This window comes from Erithacus rubecula (genome assembly GCF_903797595.1).
Source record: "Erithacus rubecula genome assembly, chromosome: 2".
Lineage (NCBI taxonomy): Eukaryota > Metazoa > Chordata > Aves > Passeriformes > Muscicapidae > Erithacus > Erithacus rubecula.
Window position 1 is genome coordinate 38,746,682 of NC_136685.1, and position 23,653 is coordinate 38,770,334.

General features: G+C 37.7%; 1 protein-coding gene across 4 annotated transcripts in view; it reads right to left on the minus strand.

The window, feature by feature from the left end:
* Nucleotides 1-618: 618 nt before the first annotated feature.
* The window catches only part of FBXL4 (F-box and leucine rich repeat protein 4), a 53,199-nt gene continuing 30,164 nt past the window's right edge, over nt 619-23,653 (minus strand). For all 4 annotated transcript variants that reach the window (XM_079327859.1, XM_079327857.1, XM_079327856.1 and 1 more), the window contains exons 6-9: nt 21,775-21,988; nt 14,110-14,181; nt 13,084-13,396; nt 619-5,348 (exon numbers count right to left, since the gene is read on the minus strand). In XM_079327859.1, the coding sequence (XP_079183985.1) occupies nt 5,185-5,348; nt 13,084-13,396; nt 14,110-14,181; nt 21,775-21,988 (763 nt within the window). In that variant the 3' untranslated portion in view covers nt 619-5,184. The remainder of the gene's footprint in view (nt 5,349-13,083; nt 13,397-14,109; nt 14,182-21,774; nt 21,989-23,653) is intronic.

The window sequence follows — 23,653 nt, forward strand, 5'->3', positions numbered from 1 at the left end:
GGTAAACAAAACATGCAACACAAAAACTTCATTCCTCCCAATGGATGCCCTTCAGTTTAGGATGTCTGTCCTAACTGCACCATTTACCATCCTTAAATGAAAACAAGACAAAGAGAAATCAGAGCTATGTAACTCAAACAAAAGTAAGAGTATTTAGTCCATTAGTTGAAAAGGAAAATCTCATCACTGCCTCCTACTACTGAGGCTGAACCTTCTTAAACAGACTCCTCCTGCTGTTGCCCTTCTCTGAATCTCATGAACTCGTACAACACTCATTTATTTCTCAGTCCCTCCAAATGTCAATTACCACAACTTGTCCTGTGTCTGGTAACATCTATTAAAGAGCACCTTCTTGCATTTCATTATCAAGTCAGAACTCTAAAAATCACAGAAATCATCCCCTCAGTGAAGGACTAATGGTTCCATTTTGGAAAAAACATTGACTGCATCTGACACAGCATGTGCAGATGCATTAAAACAGGGATTTCCAGTCTAGCAATTTTGAAAGCTACAACTTACAGAATCATTACTAAAGAGAAATAATGAATGTGTAAATCACATATAAAGTCGCTCCCATAGTCCTCATAATAAAATGCTACATTTTATCTAGTTTTTGTAAATTTAGCAGTCCTGCTGATGTGACATGGGAAATATATCCCATAAGATGCAATAAGTACACACAGTACAAACCAGGACTCAGCACACAATTTTTGCAAATGCACAGTGGGTGACATTTCTGATGACAGCAGAGCAGTTAAACTACTCAGTCTTAATTATAGCAATATGAAAAATTATCAAAATAGTGGCAATACATTAATTATGTTTGTCTGTTCACTCCATGCATTTACAGAACTATACATACAGCCAGTTAGATACATGAGATTCTGGAACCGGGAAAGGGGATGCAATTCCAAAAAACCCAAACCCAAAAGCCAAACTAACAAAATAAAATGAATTATATACCACAGGTATTGGCAAGGGGCAGAAACAGATCCTGGCATTAAGTAAACTCCTCAAGGTTGTCAGAATTTCTCTTTTTTTTTTGCTTCTCTCTGGATGGAATTTGGAGGGTTTGAAGGTTTAAGGATGGATGTTATTTCAGTCTTGTTTTTCAAGACAGGTAGTACAGCACTGGATGGAATTAATCTCAGTTTAGTATCTAACCTGAGCTAAATCACAGCTTCCACAGTCTCTAGAGAGGCTCTCTAGAACATGATTCATTCTACTTTCCTTAAATGTCTGCCTTAGGAGACTGATAACTCTCTGGAGGTACCCAGATTCCTCCCTTGAAGTAGAAGTCTAACTTTCAGAGAACTAACATTCAGTGAGATAAATTCTGCTCACTGTGTACCATGATTACTGGATGTCTTGTATTTGGAAAACTTAGCATAAGAGCTACAGGGAAATACAAAGTCTTTGGTAGGTTTTGTTGTTTGTGTTTTTTTGAAACTTGGACCTCCAAGTACATGGGGGACTATAAGGTCCAAATTCCCATGCAAAACTCTTCTATGCTCACTAAGTAAGTCATGCTCACTAATGGACTCATCAGGTGTGTAATTTTAAGAGCAGAAACCTCATCCATTTCACAGAGCTATGTAGCCAGACAGCTCAAAATTATCAATACAAGTAAGTATACTACTGAATTAAAGCCTTGAAGAGTTAAGAAGATGCTTTAAATGGTAAAGTTATCATACTAGTTTTTAAAATTACCCAAGGAATTACATCTTTATCTACAGGCCATCCCACATCAATTTCATACAGAGGATATGGAAGCCCCCTGTTAGTTTAAAAACAGGAGCAGTTCAGAGCAAACTCCTTTCTTTGGACAAGTTAGCCATGTTTTTTTAACATTTGTTGCCAAAGCACATCTTTTCCAAAACTTCAGAAAGACAGACAAACAACAGGATTAAACAAAAGAATATACATAACAGCAGAATTTAGACAATATGACTGAGGGACAGTCTAGTGATGGAGATGACGACACAATTCAAGAGTAATTAAATCCCTCCAATGGAAGAATTGGCATAATTCATTTTGGGTTAAATGAAACTACAATATAAGTTTCCCTCTATGTGACTGCTTCACCAGGAGACAGTCCACAGTAGTTATCAGGCTTTGCATTCACACTTCATACCCTCTAACACCTTTCACGAGCAGACAAACCAAAAGGCACTTTGGCAAAGCAACATTGGAAATCCAGCACACCTGTCCAGGCTTTTCCTGCTGCATGGGTGGAGATGAACTCAGTCTCCAGGTCAAACATCTTTTGCTATTATACTCACTTTACAAAAGTAACTTCTACATGAAAGGCTTTGAGATTTATACATATATGTTTATGTATGTACACACATCCAAAAAGTCCATATATACACACAAACATATGTGTGTATATACAATTTATGCATACGTATGTATAAATAAACAGATACACTTCAGTATAAGATAGCAGAACTAAAGAGACAGCAAGCTATTCTTGCTTCTTTGTGACATATGAAGAAGGTCTAAAAGCAGGTTGTTTTCTTTATCCTGCAAGTATTACAAATGTCAAGTCTGGTCTAACTTTGTTTTTCTGGAAGACTTCTTGGACTCATAAGGCCATAGCTAAAAGAGCTTCTTACTGTCTGACAGAAGGTTGAAGTCTACAACTGTAGATAGAAGGAATTCCCAATCGTTTCTCTGCTCTTTGAATTATTTTTATGTTGGCAATAGCTATGTTTTAAACAATCCAAATATAAAACTTCAATTTATCTTCCAAGTGACAACAGAGAATTCCCAAAAAAACCTGATTTGAAACAGAAGATGCAACATAAGAAAGAAAAAAATCCTTCAGTATGAACAAAATTTCAATTTAAACTTTCTTTAAGCTACCATAAAAGCAACAGAGAATGAAATTCTTTACACGTACATGATTACAAAAACCCTTATTTGATTCATTGATGAGAAGTTAAACTGTGTTATCTACCAAGTTTACCAGTTTGAAGGCACAATGGCTATCACTTCATCCACATCCCATTCTATTTACAGTGAAAACAAACAAAACAAATCTCTAGAGGAAAAAGGAGATAAACACAGAACAACCCCCTGAGAAGTAAAATTTTACAACAAAAACTTTTGTTTTGAAACTCTGTTCTTTGTAAACTCCCATTATCTGTACCTGTGTTCTCCTGTAACTAGAATAATAATGTTTAATCCTCAATTACAATGAAAATACAGACTAAAAAAAAAGCTAAAAGTCCACAGAAAAACAAATTAACCCAAACATGATTGGAGAGAAATGAGGTCCTCACAGAGAATCATATCAAAGCTGACATCTTTCAGTGCGGGAAAAAAAAAAAAAAGTAAATCAATCTAAAGTTCTCTGACAATGCCCAGATTTCTAAAGAAGAAAAAATGGAATGGCATAAACTAGCTGGAAATCCATAGTGCCATCTGTGTTGAGGAAAAAAAAAAATCAAAAAGCCAACTGTGCATGCCCTTCTTTGGATCTGGAATTCCCCAGAGATTCAGCAAAATTTAAAAATTTGAAGAAGTAGGTCTTTCAATAAAATCAGATAAATGTTCTGTAGCTGTTTTGAGACATGGTTTATAAAGTATTGGCACCAGCACAAAGAGTACAAAGCAGTCACTCAGGAGTCACAGAGATTGTCAGATTTTTAGCCATTTGCAAAAGTCCTCTAGTAGCAGTTGGTTATTTACTGCATGAACTGAAGTCTTCTTTGTCACTGATCTTCAGTACAATACTGTACTTCTCTCAGACAAAGTATTTTTCTTCTCATTCCAGTAGTAATAAGTGCCATCAATACAAGGAATAACAGAAGCAGTATCAAAAGACAGCATATATTTTATGGTCCATATGCATCAACAATGGCCTAAAAGGTAAAATTCTAAAACCAAAGCTGTACACAGCAACATATTCTAGCAGTGGCATTCAAGAAAAAAAAAAAAAAAAAAAAAAAAAAGAAAAGAAAGAAAAGCTTCATCCAAGAAAGTGCAAAGGAAAAAACTCCCAAGAAATTGTCAATCAACACAGTTTTCCCTTCTCCAGAGGGTTAAGCAGTCCTTAAACAGAGAGTGCAATAGTACTTTGAACTACTCTCTTCTTAGAAAAACAAAATGAAACAAAACCCCAAACAAAACAAATCCAGTACTAAGGTTTGGTGATCATAAAAGTCATCAAATCATATTGTCATTGTTTCAAACCATTATATTTTCATTTTCTGTTTTACTAAACAAAGATGCTTGTTTTTACACCTGACAGATTTGATGCCAGTGAAAGGACAGTTGCTAATGAAACTAAGTTCTAGTTTTCATGGTACTCTGCACAATAACTAGATGTATCACAAATCAAGTCTTGACCATGACAGAAATTTGAAAAAGAAAACTACTCTGGAGTTTTCCACACATTACCAGTTATGATATTAAACTTTAAACTGGCTTAAACTTTATATCTCAATACCAAGTAGCAGCTGCCAATTTTATCTTTCATTTCTGTTCTAAGTTCAGGTGGTCCAGGTTCTTCCATTTATTTGTTGTGTTGCTCAGGCTGGACTGTAAAATATCATTACATCTATTTCATGTGAAGGAAGGAAGAAAACTGTATCAGATACAATTCACTGCCAAAACTTGAGGAAGACAAAGTGCCTTTTCTATTTCTTCTTATACCCACTTAAACTGGTTTTCAAATAACTAATTATAGGCCAAATCATAAAATCTTATGCTGCAGGCCAAACTAGAATGCTACAACATCTGTGTATGTATATACAAATACATATGTATACATTTATATATACACACACAAAGACATGAAAAGGAAGCACCCATATTTTCTTTACTGATAAATATTGAACTTCTGCTTTCACCTGGATATTAACATAGTGTACTGTGTATAACACCCTGTGAAGGGACATTTAAGAAGACATTCATTTGCTTCTCATTAAAGCCAGACATATGGCTAGTATTTAAAAACATGCAGTGCCACCAATTAACAGAAAAAAATAATTCTTAGGTACAATACCAACTTTAAGAAACATAATACATTTAAATGTATTTTACCCATTCGTGTAGATAATTAATACTTTTTACTATTTTACAGCAGATTTATATTCTCCTTTAAAAAAAAACCCAGCACAAATTTACAGGAAAACAACTCTGTCAAACGAGTCCCACAGCAGCATATGTACAGAGTCACTGGGTGAAACTCTTTTTTATGAACACATTAGGAAAGTTGGCATTCAGTTCCAGCACAACTCTATTATCGATCTGCGAACAGAAGGACACATCGAGCAAGGAAAGATCTTTACAAGACTCCAGCAATTTTCTTAAAGATGCAGGGCTCACCATCCTCGTTCCTGTTCAAAAAGAAAACAAAACAGAATTGTAAAGTTACCAAGAATAGTGAAGAGTTTTAAGTGTTAATACTGTGTCATAATAAATGCTACTACAACACAACTTTTATCTAGATTATTTAAATTAGTTTTTAAATTAATAGCTTCTCCGAGAGCACATGGAATTTTTGCCTTTAAAAAGCCTAGTCTATTTTCTTAACTGCTTAGGTCATCATCATTTCCTATTGGGAGGCACCTTTACAACTTCAAGAGGAATCTCCTACTACAAAAGTCAGAGCCACAAGACTGCCCAGGGACCTGATGCTGGGCTTAGGCATGCTCTCATGACTCTCCTGTTGAGCATACAGACCATCAGCACAGCACACAAGTGATTGGGAGATACTTCAATTCCAAAGGCATCAGCAAGGCTCCTGGGGCTCTAGAGCAAGTGTGGGTATTACACACATGCAGGGGCAGCTGTTCAAGAGACAGCTGATCATACATACATGTATGTATAAAACACACTAACTAAACCCTGCTAAAAACAAGGCCACAGTGAATGAACTCCCAAGTGTCACACAGGGTCAGATCAAGCATAGGATTCAGTCAGAAAACAAATCTGTTTGTAAGCACAAATCCACACACCTATGAGAGCTGATGGACTCCAGACAGTCCAGTCCATGGTGCTCAGCACCTGGGTCATCAGACTGGGCACTGGGGTGTGATCTGTACCTCAGCTGGCTGAAGCACTCAGTGCTCCCTTACACTGTGTAGGACATCCACACATAGCTGGCAGACAGGACACTGGACTCAGAGGAGGAGATTGATGCCTACAGGAAAGGCTGGAAGCCTTGCAGGTTATCCAGGCAAGTGAACTGAGTCTGGGTGTCTACAGTGGGTTAAACTGCTCATCAAGCTTTCCCTCTAGAGAGTTTAGATATCCAGCACTACTGCTGGCAGACATTCCAACCTGCACAGCTCCATCTTCAAATATCTAGCACTCCAAAAGCCATCTAGTTCAGGATTTTGTCAGGGCCAGGGCCAATTACATTTCCTACACTCCTTACTTTCCCTGAAAAAAATGAAGCAGGTTTATTTAAAATAGCTTAGAAAACCTAAAATAATAATTTTTGGGAATTGAGAAGATTCACCAGTGAAAAGCTATCTTCCATTAATTCTCCTACTTTTCTGAATTTCTTCATACCTACAGTCCCTTCACAAGTTCTACATTTCAACTGCATAATGTCAAAAAAAAAAAAAAAGAGAAAAAAAACAAACAAAAAGCTCCAGCCTATTAACTGCAATAATTAATGTACAACAAAAGAAGCAGTGAGATCATTCCCAGTTCACTATTTCTAAATCATTCATACTCCCATCCACATCTCTTCTGCTCCCCCCAGGCCATGTTTTCCAGACTCCCTTGCATCTCAAAATAACCCCTGTTGCATTGTTTCTGCACTAATTTAGTACTTTTGAAACTGGATGACCAGAACAATACAGTGCAATGAGCACACAGTCAGTAATTTTATAGTAAGTCTTATGATGTTTTCTCCATTTCTGGTCTAAGAAACCCTAATTTTCTCTATTCCCATTAGAATGATGCTGGGCAATGAGCTGATGTTTTCCAAAAATTGTCCACAGGATCTCTTTACTACAAAACAGTAGCCAATATAAATCCAGTCCCCTATATATTTAGTTGATGCTATTTTGCCTCATAGAACTACTTTGCACTCGATTCAATGCTCAATAAACATCACAAGATCATTCCACCATTTCTGAGAGTTAAGTTCTTCAGTTTAAGATTTTTCTGCCCTAAATACCTTTGTGTCACCCTCTGGCATTATTCACCCCTCTGACAGGATTATTTATAACCAGATCGGAACAGACCCTTGGTGACCACAGCAGTTACACAATTTCACTGTAAAAAGAGATGATATCTTTTTGTCCTCTGCTGTCTCAAACACTCGTAATCCACAAGACAGCTAAGTTACAAAAGCAGCACAACCTTTGGCTAGAGCTTTTGAAAATCCAATCTTCTATAGATTGGAGTAGTGCTCACATTCACCAAGAACTCCAAGGAATTATGAAGATTTTTGGAATTGCCTCGGAGAGGCAAAGCTAATACTACTCTTGCTGGGATGCAGCTCTTCTACAAAATATGGTAATGTCCTCTGAATGTCCACTGTCTGACTTTCTCATGGCTGCCACTGGTTTGCACAGAGCAAAAGATGATCTTAACTGTTTTGCAGCTCCTAACCCAAGCCCTTTAGAGAAGGTTGTGCCATGTTTGTAACCCTGCACTACTCTAGCACTGAGGCTGATTTAAGAGACAGATCACACAAGAGAAATAAGATTTCCAGAGCCCTGTATTTGAGCTCATTTAGAATCGCTGCATAAATAGCATTTAGTCCTAACAATTTATTATTGTTCAATGTATTGATTTGTTCAAAAGCTTTCTGTATTGGCATTCCAATTTAAGGCAGCTTTCCAGGCTAATCTCCTGGAAAGAATGGCTCTGATGTAGCAGTCTGCTTGATCCCCTCCGCCACAAACACAAATGGACACACAACAGTTTTCCTGCAATAGCCTTGTATTGGGGTGAGCTTTCACATCTGGACTATCTACTGAGCTCAATCACTCCTGAAAACTACTAACACAGCTGAAATACAGTATCATTCACCTCTAGTCAGTGGTCCCTTAATACTTGTTGTTTTGATTTTGTTTCACCTTCTAGAGTTCATCTTCCTATTTTTGTTCTCTGAATGGGATTCAATTTCAGAAAGACTCCAGATGGTTTCAGTAGTCTCCAGTACTTTTCTGCATAAGCAAGGGGTACCTAAATGTGGTCTTTGATTATCTTATGTCAGGCTCTCAGATTAGTAGCTGTGAGACATAACTGAACATCACCCAAGGACAGTCTTTGCTATCATGCCCCCAAATTGTATCTCCTCTACAGAGACTAAGCTCGTCATTATCACTGGGATTTTTAACTCTCTTACCATTACATAATCACCACCATCAGAACTGTCTGGTGGTTCATGTAACAGTCCCTAAGGCTTTACATAGAAATTCTGTAACATGCTTTATTCATTCACTTCATTTGACCATGAACTTTACCACAGAATCACTGTTCTACCATAAGGACCTGCTCCACCATTCCAAATGCAACTCCAGGAACAACACATTATGCTACTTATCTTTTTTTCCACCAAGCCTTAAAATTGCTACTACATCAGCACCTTCATCTAAACCCAGCTTCATTTATGCATCACAGCTTTTATGCTTCAAACGTGTGTTTCTACAAAAATTCTAGGCTTAGATGCCTAGCCACAGATTTTTTTGTGTAGGATGTTCTTCATTCCTTCCTACCTGAACTTTGATAGTTCTCTTACCATTTCATCCAAGACTTTTAATAGATTTGCAACTAAGTAGGTCATCCTAAACTGCATGTTTTATTGCATGTGGTTTTTTTTTCTCCTCGACTTAAAATTTTATGTTAGGAAATACCTTTTTCTAAAAGCAATCCAGTTGGGGTTTGGTTATTCACACCACAGAATATATGAACATCATCTGTAGTCTTACTTTTATTTATACAATGCACAATGATGTATGTATCTTAAAAGCTCATTCAAAAGCATTTCAGAATTTTAATACAGCATTTTTTCCTTTGCTTTTGAAAGACTGACAATATTGCCTGCCAGTTAATTACTTATATAGTGCATTTTTCTTCCAGAGTTTGGAGGCTTTTGGACTTTTATTATTTACTACAACTTCTTCTCATGGACTAATCAGCCATTTCTCAGAATACATACATAACCAAAACATTAAAATCTGCTATTTCATTTTGTTGTTCAGTTAATTCTCTGGTATCACCCTTGTAAAAAGCATCTCTGAGTAAGGATCTTTTTGCTAGAGCAATTATGCTTATTAGCTGTAAATAATTTAATTTGTATCCATCCTACATCCAAATCTCTAAATTCTATAGCTGTTTAGGAGACCTGTGCAGGACAGCTATAAAAACTACAGAACCCAGATTTCGAGGGCAAGGGACACTGCTACACAACAAATAATATTTCAGAGTACCAACCTTGAAAACAACTAACACTCTTCCCTCAAATATTCTTACTTTTCTTTCCTTTCTTTCCCTAGATCAGCCAAACTAGTCTTTTATTCTTTACATTTTATTCAATCTATTGCACACAACTCAAATTCAAAATTTTAATGTGCTACACATTTTCATGTTTGAATTGACTAACTACGTGTTGATGTTCTCAAGATAAAGCTGAAAACTTTGACAGCTGGCAAGGGGGCAGTTGGGTTTTCTGTTGCTCAGGAAGGTGTGGGAGGTGTTGGAATGTAGATAGGAATACATGAATTTCGTGGTAACGAGGGTGTCTACTTTTCATTACTCTTTTTGCGCAGGACAGAAGCAGTTGGAACTTTTGGGGAGCGAGGTTAATACGATTTACTCTTCACCCTTGACAGCAGCTGAGAACCCCAGAGCAAGAGAACTAAGCAGCTGATGTAGTGCAAGAAAAGCTTTTGGCACTGTCAGTTCAGGTTGCCATCTGACTTGTCACATTGCTCAATGCTGATCACAGTTTGAAGGCTAGTTTTTTAACTACTGGTCTAGAGGTGTCCACTTAACTTTTGACAGCACTGGCTGATGCACTGCGTCACTACAGAGCTGTCAGATGATCATAGCTGGATCATTCTGACAGAGGGTGGAAACACACCATGTCAGTCAGTGGAAAAGATGTGGGCTGAGAAGGAAATGATACTTGTAAGCAGGCAGTTCAGGATGTAGTGGGTAAAAGAAAGCTCCAAACTAAAAGTTCAAGTGAAGCACATCCTTGTGCATTCAGTGACATAACCACGCTTCCCCTTTCAAACTTATGATACAGCAGATATGGACCAGCCCATTTTTTTTTTAACAGAAATTTACTTTCTATGTTTTATACAGCACAAACACAGCCTGACATCCAACAATGCTTTAGATGGGCCAGTAAGTATACAGAGTCCTTAAAAATCAGCAATTTTCATCTTCTACAGAGTCCTTTGACTCTGTAACAAGGAAATTGCCAAACAATTATGTTAAATGACAGATGGGTAGCAAGCCTCAGGACCTATCACCTTAAAACAGCATCCAGGCTCTATATAACGTGCATTTTGCACCCCTTAGAGTTCAACAAGATTTCTTTCAGAGGCTTAGACTCCTCCACCCCTGAAGCTACTGTGATGATAAATAACCTATAACTGAAACAAGAAGTTCACTGACAAGTTTGTAAATTCTAACAACTACAGAGAGACACCAGTACAGTATCCTCAATGCTGGTGACTACAGTGAAGTCATTCTGACCTTTACTTAGATAAGTGCTTGTATACAGCAAAAAACCTCGCTTTTACACAGCCTTGCTGAAGCAAAAGAAGTTCCTTTACAGCACACAGTGCTAACCTAGCAGCAAATACCTCTACACCCTTCACAATGCATATACAAGCCAGACATTTCTTTGCTTGGGAGATGACAAAGGATATAATGAGAGCACCTCTCATTCATTCACATCACAAGAGAAGACCCACTGTTCAAGGTTACTCTTGCAAAGCTGAGCTCTCACCTCTTACAGCATCAGACCTGTTGTCACACTTCTACTGAAGGACAAAAACATACTATGCATTTATGCAGCTTAAAGTAACAGCATGGCCCTGTATCACATGCATAAAGTAAGAGTCCTTTCAGAGATTTATGACTTCCTTGGTACTCCCTAAGAGTGAGAGACTCACTCTTTAGTTCAGACAACAGACTTCTGCATTTACATGGGAACACCTAGCAACTCTACCTGCAGGTGACACCATGTGATTCTATTTGACAGCTCTTTCTTGTAACCACAGACTGTAGTGGTTACTATATTCAGACAAAAAAATTAACAGTTTCCTCACTGTTGCCAAAAAAGCAGGGTAAGACCTTCATGTATATAGTGTCACCTTGTACTGACTTGTTTATGGCAGAGGACAATCTTTTTTCAACCTACCAAGTATTTCTCTGAAGGAAGAAATAAATTTTTTGCAGATTATTCATTTTGCAGGTAATTCAACTGGATATCCCCTAGAGGGGATTTATCTGAACACAACATGCAGTCTCACTGGAAAAGTTTGACTACAAATCCACCTGACTCAGGAATATTGGTAAGCACCCAAGGAACAGAATAAACTCCTTTTCCACTTTCACGTTATTAAAAAAAAAATCATTAAGATATCAAACTGAATTAAAATCTGAATTTAAACATGAAAGAAATGTGGCAGCAAGCCTTCACTGCTGTCAGAGAGGCAACAGAAGTAACAGACTATCCACAAGTTTAACACAGCCAAAATATTCTTTGGGGAGCCTCTGGTGCAGTAACCAGGTCTGACCACTTTGTGGGCAGACACGAGGCCATTGAAACAGAAACACATGGAGGTGATGCTCAGGGGCACTCAGGTGTTTCTGAAAGACTAAATTCCCTACATCATTTGGAACAGGGCAGTGTGCCCCTGATAATTTAGCTACAAAGCAGATTCTCTTAAGACACAGAACACAGTACCCCGGGAGGCATTAACAGAATGTATCTACAACTTGTACTAGGTGGAGTTGAGATTTTTTCTGCTCATATGTCTTTCCCATGTTGGTCAGAAGGCAACCGTGTCAGTCAGAAGTGAGTAAAACTCTTAAACATTACAGAAGAGTGCACTTGAGTGCCAATCTGAAGTAATATGGTAAATACTTTGAAATTATAAATGCTGATAAGAATAAATCCTTAAACTGGCTTGGAACATTATGCACGCTGATGGCTCTCAGTTCTTTGCAGTAGCCCTTTCAGCCTACATGTAATCTTTTCATTATAATTATTAAACATTAGAAGTACACAGAGCAACTACTTTATCCCCTTCATTTAAATCTTCCCTTTTCAGCTAACCTGTGAAACTAAGTTGGTAAACCATGAAGAATTTTCTCCCACACTGATGTCACAAACATCTCTGCTGTCCTACATTATTATAAAAAGAAAACCTCATATGCCACCATAAAAGAATAAATTCAGCATCACACAAAACTACACTTCTCAAAGTCCTTACTCAAAAGTTCAAAGTATATTTACTTTAGATCACTAAAAATATTTTCAACTATGGAAGCTGCAGAAGATTAGAAATTTCAGATGTGCTATGCTTTTTGACCCTCATCACTTCCTTCCCACCTTACTAGAAAGCCTATTTAGCTTTACTGTTAATTACCTTTTCATCTTTAATAACTCAAATTCACTTACTGATAAAAGTGATGAAGAAGTTCAGTATTGCATAGTACATAATAGACATTATATAACAAACATTTATTGCACAAAAGCAGAATCTGCTTATTGATCACAGACTCAAGCTATAAATACACCTTGTCACATTTCACAGAAATAAAAACACAAATAAAAGCAAAAAGAAAGATAAGAAACTGAATCTTCAAAAGAAAAGAAAGGCTTCAGTTAAAAAATCTGATTGTCATGAAAATACAAGTTAGTGGAAAAAATCTTGCACTTAAATTCCAGTTTAAGCAATTCATACTCAGCAGTCAAACTACACAGCTGGTATAAATCTACCAGAATCTGAGACAGAATTCATGCAGTGAGCAAAACATCCCTTTTATTTCATGTGCTAAACCATAATTTTAAGAAACAATTGTTTAACCGAAAGGCTTTTGAGACAGCATGGTACGAACACCAGCATCCCCACGCTGCCTTACCCAGTATGTCCAGCTGCCGTAGGTGTGTGCAGTTGGCAGCCAGCTCCTCGATGTCAGTGTCACACACAGACCTGTTGGCCGTCAGGAAGAGCTTCTGCAGATTGGGGAGCCTGCGTGCCAGGTTTGTGAAGCAGCCTGTGCTGCTCTGCAGCGTGGGGCACCAGCCCAGATCAAGCTCCTCCAAAAGCTGGCAGCCCGAAGCCAGCTCTGCGATCCCGTTTTCAGTGATGTTCTTACATCTCCACAAATCCAGACTGCGAAGCTTTTTGCATTTTGCTCCCATCATGCTTGCTATAAGGTCATAGTCTTCAATCTGCAAGGAGAGCAGACACTCGGTCACGGGCAGCATCGCTCCAGACATACAGAGGTGTTTCAAGGTTTGCCTCCTAACACACATAACACACCTGTCTCAAGAACTTGTCATTTCTCAAGAGCTCCAAAAATTGCTCATTGCATGGTACAGTGAGATCTATTTTTATAAAAGACAAAAATAAAATAAATTTCCTATAAAACCCAGACATTGCTGTTTTTAAATTCCCTTAATACTAAGGATGAAACTGCATCAAAAGTTGTTTCTCTGAAGAAACTTTTTTTTTCTGCACAGTTGTTTTCCCCTTAAAAGATGTTACAACAGCTTTTATGATCACAGGAAGTGCAACTACTGAAGAATGATTGAAGACCGTACTTATTTCCACTCCAAGTTGATCAGCTGCTGCATCTCCTTATGAAAGTCTTATTAATTACTTACTAATTATGTATATAGATTACACATATAGAGAATGTCCAAAAACTTAGAAAAAGGCTGAAGAACTCTGAGAAAGCCTACAAGCCGTTTTAGGCCTACTAAACTGATACATAACCCTTAAATATATGACCAAGCTGCATTCATCTTGGACCTTCCAAAAGAGTCTTGTATCAACCTTGCATTTAACACATCTTTGTGAAACAAACCCAGATTGCTTCCAAAGCAAGTGCACACACATACACACACTCCCCCCACACACCCTGAATGGTCCAAGGACTCACCATGACACAGCTGCCCAGACTGAGGTGCTGCAGCTCCGAGCAGAAGTTCAAAATACTGAGCAGGGCTGTTTGCTGCCACGGGGGAACACATCAGAAGGAAATACAGAAAGTGAAACAAAGAGAAGAGGTCAATTAGACATTAAAGGCTGTCACCACATTTCCTGAAATACAGCTCAAAACTCTTTTACAGGTGCCTCAAATGCCACTTAATGAGTCTCTGGGTACTTCACCCATTGATTGGCTTAAAGCAATGGTAATCGTTGCAAACCTTTAAGCAAGTCACTGTGGATGGGGTCCTGTGCTGCCCTGCAGATACCCGCACACCACTGACCTATGCGCTCATTTCCCATAGGACAGCTGATGGAGAAGTGCAGCAAGATCAAACAACAGGCAGGGCCAGCCTGCAAACACAGAGGGCTGGTGACACACCAGGAGAAGAGGGCAGGCTCTGACATTCCCTGATCAGCTGCAGCCTGATGGAACTGCCAATAGAGCTGCACAGCATCAGGGCTGGGCTGGGGACTTTAATGTCAAAGGCGGCACCGCGCTGACAAGGATGCTGACAGCCATTGAGCACTTGTCACTACTATCACGCAGACTGAAACAGATATAATGTGTATTTCACACTCCTGTTCCTGCCATTTAACGTTGCCATTCTTTGCAGAAAGTACTGCATATTGCTCCGCCTGAAATTGGACTGCAACATCAGATGCACCTTACTAAAGTGCACAGCTGGTCTGTTCCACAACAAAGGAAACTTTACAGATTTTTACCTGTGTTTCTACGATACAGAAAAGATCCTTCTGCAGTGCCTGTAGACACATTTTGTTTTGTAGTTAGAAACACAGTGTGAAGAAGAATGTAATCTGGGATTCACATCACAAAATACCTGTGCAACATACTTAAAACATCACTTCATGAGGACTTTGTGATCTATATGAGCCTTAAAACAGGACTAAGCTTCACAACACATTAACAACAAAAATATGTGGATGTTTACAGGATATACAACAGTTTCTAACAGAAAAAACCCAAGCAATATGCAAGTGGCAAAGTAATCTACTGCTATTAAGTGTAATTACAATGAGAACACTAGTTAGCAGTGTTTATATGCAGAGCTAGAACAATTTATAGTTTCTTTAAACATTAAATTTACTTGTTTTCAGAAAGTTTATAGTTAAATACTTAGTTTCCTCAGTTTGTTACATTCCAATGAACTTGGCAGAAATATGATCCTTTGCCATATCACCACAAGAAACATATGATTCCTGGAAAGACTGACAAACAAAGAACAGGGATATAGCACGGAGTATTCACAGAAACTGTATCAGACATTTAAGTGTCTCCAAGGAGCAATTATAAACACCCAATGCTTGACATGTATGGAATCTTGATTCCAGCTTGGCCTTCTAAGATTTGATTTCCCAAAGGCAACCTAAAAGTAGATGCTAAGAGTAAGACTTCCTCATATATATCTTGGTAGAAGTCCTACAAAGTCACTGTCCCTTGCTTGTTTCACTTTCATTCACTTTTTAAAGGAAAAGGTTGCTAGAGAATGAAATGCAAGCATTAAAAAGTCATTATTCAAGAGGTTATTAAGAATATTCTAAGGTTGGTAAATGTATAAATATCCAATTCATTTTAAATTGAGCACTTAACAAGCAAATTGTTTATTTGGATCATTAAAGAGGAATAAACAACTCAAAGAGAATGAGACATAGCCTTTCCTATTCAACTCAGTGAAAGCTATGAGCTTCAGAACCTAAGCAGATGCACAAATTAAAAGCAAAATCCCCAAACCCTTGTCTGCAAACCTTAAATATCAGAGCTAAACAGGTCTGTCTCTGACTGCACAGAGCTTCAAACAAGGTTTCTGCAGGCATTTAGATGTCTCTACAGGAATGCAGAACATATTGCTGCAATCCACCAAGTCTTTTAGTAATGGTTTCCAGACTAGAATTTAAGCACTAGATGGGAAACAACAATCTCTTTCCTTCATTGACACAAATAGTACAAAAGTGAACAGTTACTCTGAACAATTTGTAGGATATGAAATCAATTCCATGCCCCGTCAGATAGGGGTGAAATAGAAAGGAAGACTAGTATTCATAGCTACCTTGATAGACAATTGAGCTCCATGTGTTAACTTCAACAGGAATGTCATGGATCTCTCAGAGTACCTTTTTAGTCCCTCTCTTTTTAGAGTCCCTTCCTGTACTGCAATGCACTGAATCCAAATTTTCAAAGGTCTTTTCACAATCTATTACTTTAAACCATCATTTAAAAAACCAAAACAACTTAAAGAGCACTAGAAATCTGAGTAATAGAAGGGAGCTTGGTAGAACACCATGTCATACCATCACAAATCATGCCAAGCCAAACCCAAGAGTAAACAACTACATACTCAACATTCATTTTACTGGCTATATTAATTCCTCTTCTGGGGTGCATACATGCCCACACACAGCAAACCAGATTTCCTTCAGACGCAGTGTCTGTTCTTCTGTAACTGAGGTGGGCTTTGCATATGTCACACTAGAAGAAAAAACCCTTTGTGCATGCCTAGCTGTGTCTCAGTCAGTTGAGAATCCAGGTGGCAAAAGACATGAAAATAGCAGGAGAGAATGGCAGCTCAAAGAATCCATATGCACCACATATAGAAGGACTATTGTAATAACCTGTCTGTGTCAAGCCATCTGTCAGTACAACATGGGCGACAACACTCCTACTTAAGCAAAGGAGAACAGCAAGGCAATCACCCCACCCTGGAGCTGTAACAGGCCAGCCTTCAAATGTTAGACTGCTTTGCAAGAGGAGCTAAGAGGCCACCCAAACCCTGGATAAGCAAGCTTTAACCTGGAGTTTAGCTCCACTTTCTTGACCAAGCAGATAGTCAAACCAAAGACTATTCATCTAACAATATTCTTCAGCCTAGTAGCCAAGACATGTATAGTTTGGAGATTTTTTTGAGTTTTCCCTGAAGCAAAGGCAAAGTTTAGCTTCATATCTGCTCCATTTTAAAGGGATTGAGAGAAGAGTGGATGATTAAAAAACCCCCAAAATATACTAAAAAAAAAAAAAAAACCCAAAAAAACCACCCCAAACCAAACTCTCTGGAAACAAACTTTAGATAAGATTTACTTTAGCTTAGTGGAATCATGGCTTCAGTGGTCTAAATTTATTTTGCCATCCAAGCCAAAACAAAACCCATCAAAATAATAAATTTTTTTAAGATGCCACAGACAACAGGAAAAGTTCAAAATGGGTGAATAAAATGGTCTGCTCTGTCCTCCATTTCCAGGAAAGATGCTTTTACATGAGAAAAACATACAAAGAAAAAGTTGTTTTCAGAGAGGAGACTTTGATGTCAAACTGATCAGAAGGATATGACAGTGCTGCTAAACACAACCTTAACAGAGCAGATTTCAGAAATATTTTAAGGCATAGTAGTTAGTCATAAACCTCAGAAAAAAGAGAAGATGGCCTGAAGATTGTCTGAAATCTTTATAGACAGGTAAAACTAACGTCTGTCACCAAGGACATCAACAAGGCTGATCCTGGCTTGAACAAGAGATGAGATCACCACTTGAAATTCTACTTTACTCCACACAAGACAGGTGATAGGTCTGTCCAAACATCAAGGACCTCCACTCTGTAATACACACCTGGATATAATAATACTTACTGGAAGACAGTTATGTGCTGTGTATACTTCAAATAAGCAGGTGGCATTGGACTAAATTGTATCCTACATGTCTTTTTAAAGGCCTTGGCCATCACACAGGTTTTGACTTTTACATCAAAGTACTTCTGGTTTGAGCAGACAATCCACCAGCAGAGAAACAAAACACTGGTGCCAGAGCAATGCACTTGGCAAGACTGAATCTTGCTTGACTTTTTCCAGGATTTTTTACATTCATGATCCAGCAGAAAGCACAGATAATTTCTGCTGTTAGCATGATAGAGAAATAATCCAAGGGATAGCATGAGCTCAATGCCTGTTCAAACAGAAAACCCTTCTGTGGAAGATGTGACTCACTTGTGAAAAGATGCATTTAGAACATGTAAGTATTTACTCATTGCAGTTCCACTGTCAAGTAGTCAGAGATTTTAAAAATACAAAAAAACGTTTAAAAAATACAAATTATGCACTATAATATGGCTATCACATAACAGCTGCACTACTACACAAGGCATGAAAATAAGTGCACCAGAGTGTGACTCTGGAAGATTAAAGGAAGAGCTTAAGAAAAGAAACAAATCTTTGCTTTGAGGCTGGGTTAAGGAAGAAACAGTCAGCAGCTTTTAATTAACTTTCTATAGAGAAATTTTAAAAGATAGTTTAAGATTTGTTACTTTTTTACTGGAGACAAACAACAGGTTTGTTTCCTCCCCTTCTCAGAAGAACTGTGTCTGGCATATATCGGAAATTCTTCCAGACTCTTAATAAAACAAGAGCCTAAGTCTTTTAAAATACTTTTAACCTTCTGCAATTGCTTCTTCAAATTTTTCAGTGAAGTTAATGCTAAGACAGAAGAATCTAAAAATTAGTAGTAAAAAACCCAACCAACCTAACAAGGAAATCCTCAGAAGAAACCAATTCTATTTCAATCTGAGTGCCACTACTGCTATAAATATTTGTAATTACAAACACCCCATACAAATGTAAAAGATGATCTTGTTAAGACTGTCAAAAGTAATTAAAAGTCTACAAAAATTCACAATACATTTTTTCCCTCCATTTGGCATTATACAGCACTAGAAGAAAGCCAAAAATCAACTGTTTGGGTGAGGGGATTTTCTTGGCACAGTCTGTGAAAGAACTAAGTCAGAAATGACTTGGCATCTGCTATTCTACCACAACGATTAAAAACCTCATTGGATGCAAAGTCAGAATTTTGTAAACTTCTATTGAACCATGCCTTTGAAGGTGCAACTGGGCAAACCAGTATGGCCTGCAAGTAAAAAAAAAAATCTACTTCAAAATCTTCTTTCAAAGTATCATACCTTCACATCTAAACACCTACAATAATGCTGCATTAGTCCCCAAAAGTGTGGGTTTTTTTAACAGAAAGGAGAATGCAATACATTCATAATGCAGAAAACAAAATGTAGAGTAATGGTGAAATAAAATTTTCATCTAAATCTGCTCCAACACAGAAACTGAAAAATATGATCCCAGGATTATTTACCTCCCATTTCCCCCCCCACCCCCTCACAGTATTTCAAGGTATCAAGATAATTTCAGTTACAGACTTCTTGGTCTATGATACTTCAAAACAATTATGTTAATGACATGAGGTACTGTGAGAGGTTTATAGAGATGAGATGCATGCTAATAAACACATGAGAGGCAGTGGTTTAACCACAAAATTAATTTTAGGTACTCATGAAGTACTAGCCATAGTTACCAGAAGTTGTCATACCTGCTGGTTGCCCAGAAAGCACTCATTTTCAGACTGCTTCTAAGATTTTGAGTTCTGAGGATGAATACCTATTCTCAGTACCTTATTTTTTACAGAAAAATGCCACATCTGGAGATAATAAACAAACATTCAATAACACAAAAATTTATTATTTCTTGAAACTATACTTGGATCTAGAAGTCTACAGAGCTATTCAAGTTGCTGACCTATTGGTCTATTTTTCACTATATGTTAATTTCCAGCTAAATGAAATGTTACAGAAAATGTCAGTTATAGAAACTGGCAGGGAATCGTGTGTCAAATTCGAACTAAATGGTGGCCAAATCTGTTAAATGCCTAAATACCCCTTAATAATGTAGTTTTTGTAGCCTTTTGGAAGAACAAGATGCCCATGTAGTCTCCGAGAGAGATATCCCCTGCAAGTATCCAATCACTCTGTGCCCAGAAATTATTATATTTCTTAAACAAGCTTAAACAGTAATTTTTTCAAATTTTCCAGATGAAAAAAAGGTTGAGCTTTGTAACAAACTGAACTTCCTGCAACTTAGAAAAGGGTGTTACATTATGTACAGTATTTCAAGTCCTTACACACACCCCTATGTAGAGTATCCTATATAGTATCACATGTCAGAGATTCTCAGCCTTCTTTATATCTATCCTCATACCACAGCTACAAAATGAGCAAGTTGCTACAAATAAGTGTTATTGATGGAAGAAGTGTAGCATACAGAAACTGTGCACCTTGTAACTGGCCAGAGTCAGAGATCAGGAAAACAAAGCTCCTAGGCTAAGCCTCCAATTAGCATCACCAACATTAAGAGAATCACTGAAGACCTAAGCATGGGAAGGAATTTCTGGAAACTGTTTAGCACAGACCACCTGACTCCAGCTCAGCTGGCATCTCCAAACCTACTGAAAAACACTGTCAAGAGATGCAGGACCCAGTCCCTCTTCAGGATGAGGGTATTTGAGTGATGCTTTCTGACATTAATGCAGACAATTTTCATTTACAGATTCAAAATAAACATGGCAGCAAACAATTTTCCTCCACACCAGAAGCTGGCATTAGAATAGGGATTCTGTTCTCTCCCAAGTATCCATCAGCTATCACCTTGGAAGAAACAGGCAAAGAAACATAATGAAAAGGAAGACAATTGAAATGTATTTGTTAAAAATCAGCTCTCCATCTCCCCCTAATGCACATGGATTATAGGACTGTTTTTGAGGTATAATTTTTGAGACAGTGATAAAACTTCTGTCTCCAAAGCTTTATGACACATTTAGAAACACTGTGTGGAATATGAACACTTGTAAGCATGAGGTAAGAGAAGAACGAGGTGGAATGAGCTTTATCAAAGAGTGCAGGTGTAGCCTTTCAAAAGTCTTGACTCTTCAGAAACAGACCCAGTATAATTTGCAAGATGGGATTCAGAATATACAGGGGGCACCTTTTTGTTCTCTACAGCTACTTGGCAGTGCCAGGGGCACAGCAGGGACTGGGACACAGCAATTACTGAATTAATTCAATCAAAGTAATAGTCTCTGCAGTTAATTAAATTACTGCATTTTGATTTTGCTTTATTTGGTCAAATTATGTCCTCCCTTATGTCTGCAAATCTGTTTTACACTTTCATTCTTCCCCTTCACTTTACACTACAGGCTCAAACAACCAAATTCCACGCTGTGAGCCTGACATGAAATCACAAAGCACCATCAATGCCCTGCATTGCACAATTAACAGTCACTGACTCAACTTGATTCCAAGAACCCACATTCCAGCCAGAGCCTTTCACCTTTTTTTTCCCACTATTTGCATGCAACTCTTCATCCTAAAGATTCATACCCAAGCCAATGGAACTTTGCCCAAGCTGAAAACCCTTTAAACAATAGCTCTCAGAAGTATGATAAGACCCATAAAAGGTTAATTCTGAAAACTCTGTAGAACATTTTAATGACAACATTAATGGCTATATTGCTCATGGTGTAAGAAAATAAGAGTTATTACATTTACTGCTATAATTCTTCTGCTTCTTTTTGCTATACAAGATTTCCAGTGTCCTCTCTTGCAGCTGCCCAAGTTCCAAGTTCACTTTTGGTCAAAATTATTAGAGACAAAATCTATTTACATTCAAAAATTCTAATTTAATTCTTCATTTTTGAAAAAAAAAACCCAAACCCCAAACCAATTTTATCAGGATTGAAAATACATATTCCAAGGGTTAAAAATAGCTGTTCCTACCTCCACTTTCGTTCTGTAGAGAATGAGACGCTTTAGGCTGCCCACTTTGGCTATGTGGTTGAAAGCCTGAGGTGGTATTTTATCACATGATGAGAGATTTAATTCCTGAAGATTTGGACACATTTCAGTGATGACCTCCAAGCACGTTTCATTGAGGAAATGGCCACAAGACAACTCAAGACGTACTAGTTCAGAGCCACAGACTTTCAGGAATCTGTAAAAGAACCCGATGTTTTAAGTGAAAAATTAACATACTCTCAGGTGAGAGTCTGAATACTGTCAAAACTTTAGGCACATAAACCAGGAAACAATTCCTTACTACAAAGACACTAGTCTTGAAAATTCTGTTTTGGTTTAGGAAGTTAGAATATGCTTTTTCTTAATATTAACTCTGAGACTAGGGAGCAAAGTAAAACACCAATCATGTTTGAAAACAGTCTCAAACCAATTTTGACAATGGCCTGCAACTTTACACCAATAATTTCGTATTTATCTCAGGAAAATCTGCAAATGTAAAAATGAGGTTAAATAAATACTTTCAAATGAATGAAATAATCAGAAGTGTTTTAAGACTTTCAGAAAAAAAAAAAAATCATTCTTTTCATTAACAAGTTAGAATCAACACTTGTTAGCTGTTCTAGAATACAAATTCCTGAGGACTATTTGACTTTCATTGGAATTATAAAAAAATGTCATATGACAAAAGACCCAAAATTTAGAAATTTTGATGGTCTCTATATTTTACTTTCCTGTCAGAGATCTCATGTCAGAAACTCAAGCTCTTTTATCTCTAATCCAAGTTTTAACCAAAAACCCTAACTTAGTCCCTTTTAATTTCAATGATAACCTCTAAACAATAAATTAACACTAGGCTAGAAAGCTTGATATTTAATAAGATAAAAAACCCCACACCTTTGCCATGCTGATGTTACATTTTGATAGTTCCTCCAGCAGAAAAATTAGTTTCTTAAACTACAGGCGATAATGAGTTTCCCATGTTACTTCCTAGAATAATGGTGCAACTTTGAAAGAGCATGAATTACTTTCTCTTAATAAATATTCTGATTTGCTCTCTTATCAGTTCTATCCTACAAAAATGTTCATGCAGACAAAGCAGCTTCAGGTTCTGACACTTCCACCATGAAGTTAGTACTACTTCTTGGGTTTAACTGATGCAATAGAAATGCCAGACAGACACAAGGCCCCTGCTTGCATAAAAAAAACCTACTATTGTTACAAGGAAAGAGTTATTAGCCTTCCCAAGCTTGATCATGCTGAAGCTGAAGATGAAATTGCTGCTGATCTTAGAAGAGACATTCAGGGAGGCATGACACCAACACTAGCCCAAGACTTGAAATCCATCTTTCAAGATCCAAGTTTTCAAGCTGCCTCCTTTCCTTAACTTTCACCACTCACTCAAGTCATACTTGCCATCATTATCACCTTTCTTTATTCCTATCACCTTACATATTACATGCCCTTAGTGTGATTATGCAGATCCTATGCAATACAGAGGGCAAAGGAGATTCCAGGGTGGCATCTCCATTCCTGGATGCTTCCAACAGTCACCTGAAACCTTGACTGACCTGATCTAGCGCTGGGGACACTGGCACTTCAAGTGGGAGCTTGGAGTAGACGACCTTCAGAGGTCCCTAACATCCAACATTTCTATGAGCCTAAGCAAACAGAAACAAAGAGAGGGTCTGAGACACAAAAGGGGAGACACAAGCCCCAGAGCCACAGGAGTTCTGCCATCTATGGTTTCAAGTCTACTCCTCCAATGTTTTTTTTTTCTGACTCTGCAGTATCTATTTAGAATCTATTTTAGCTTTTAAAGTCAGAGTTTAATCAAACACCAAGCAGTTTCCATACTGCATAC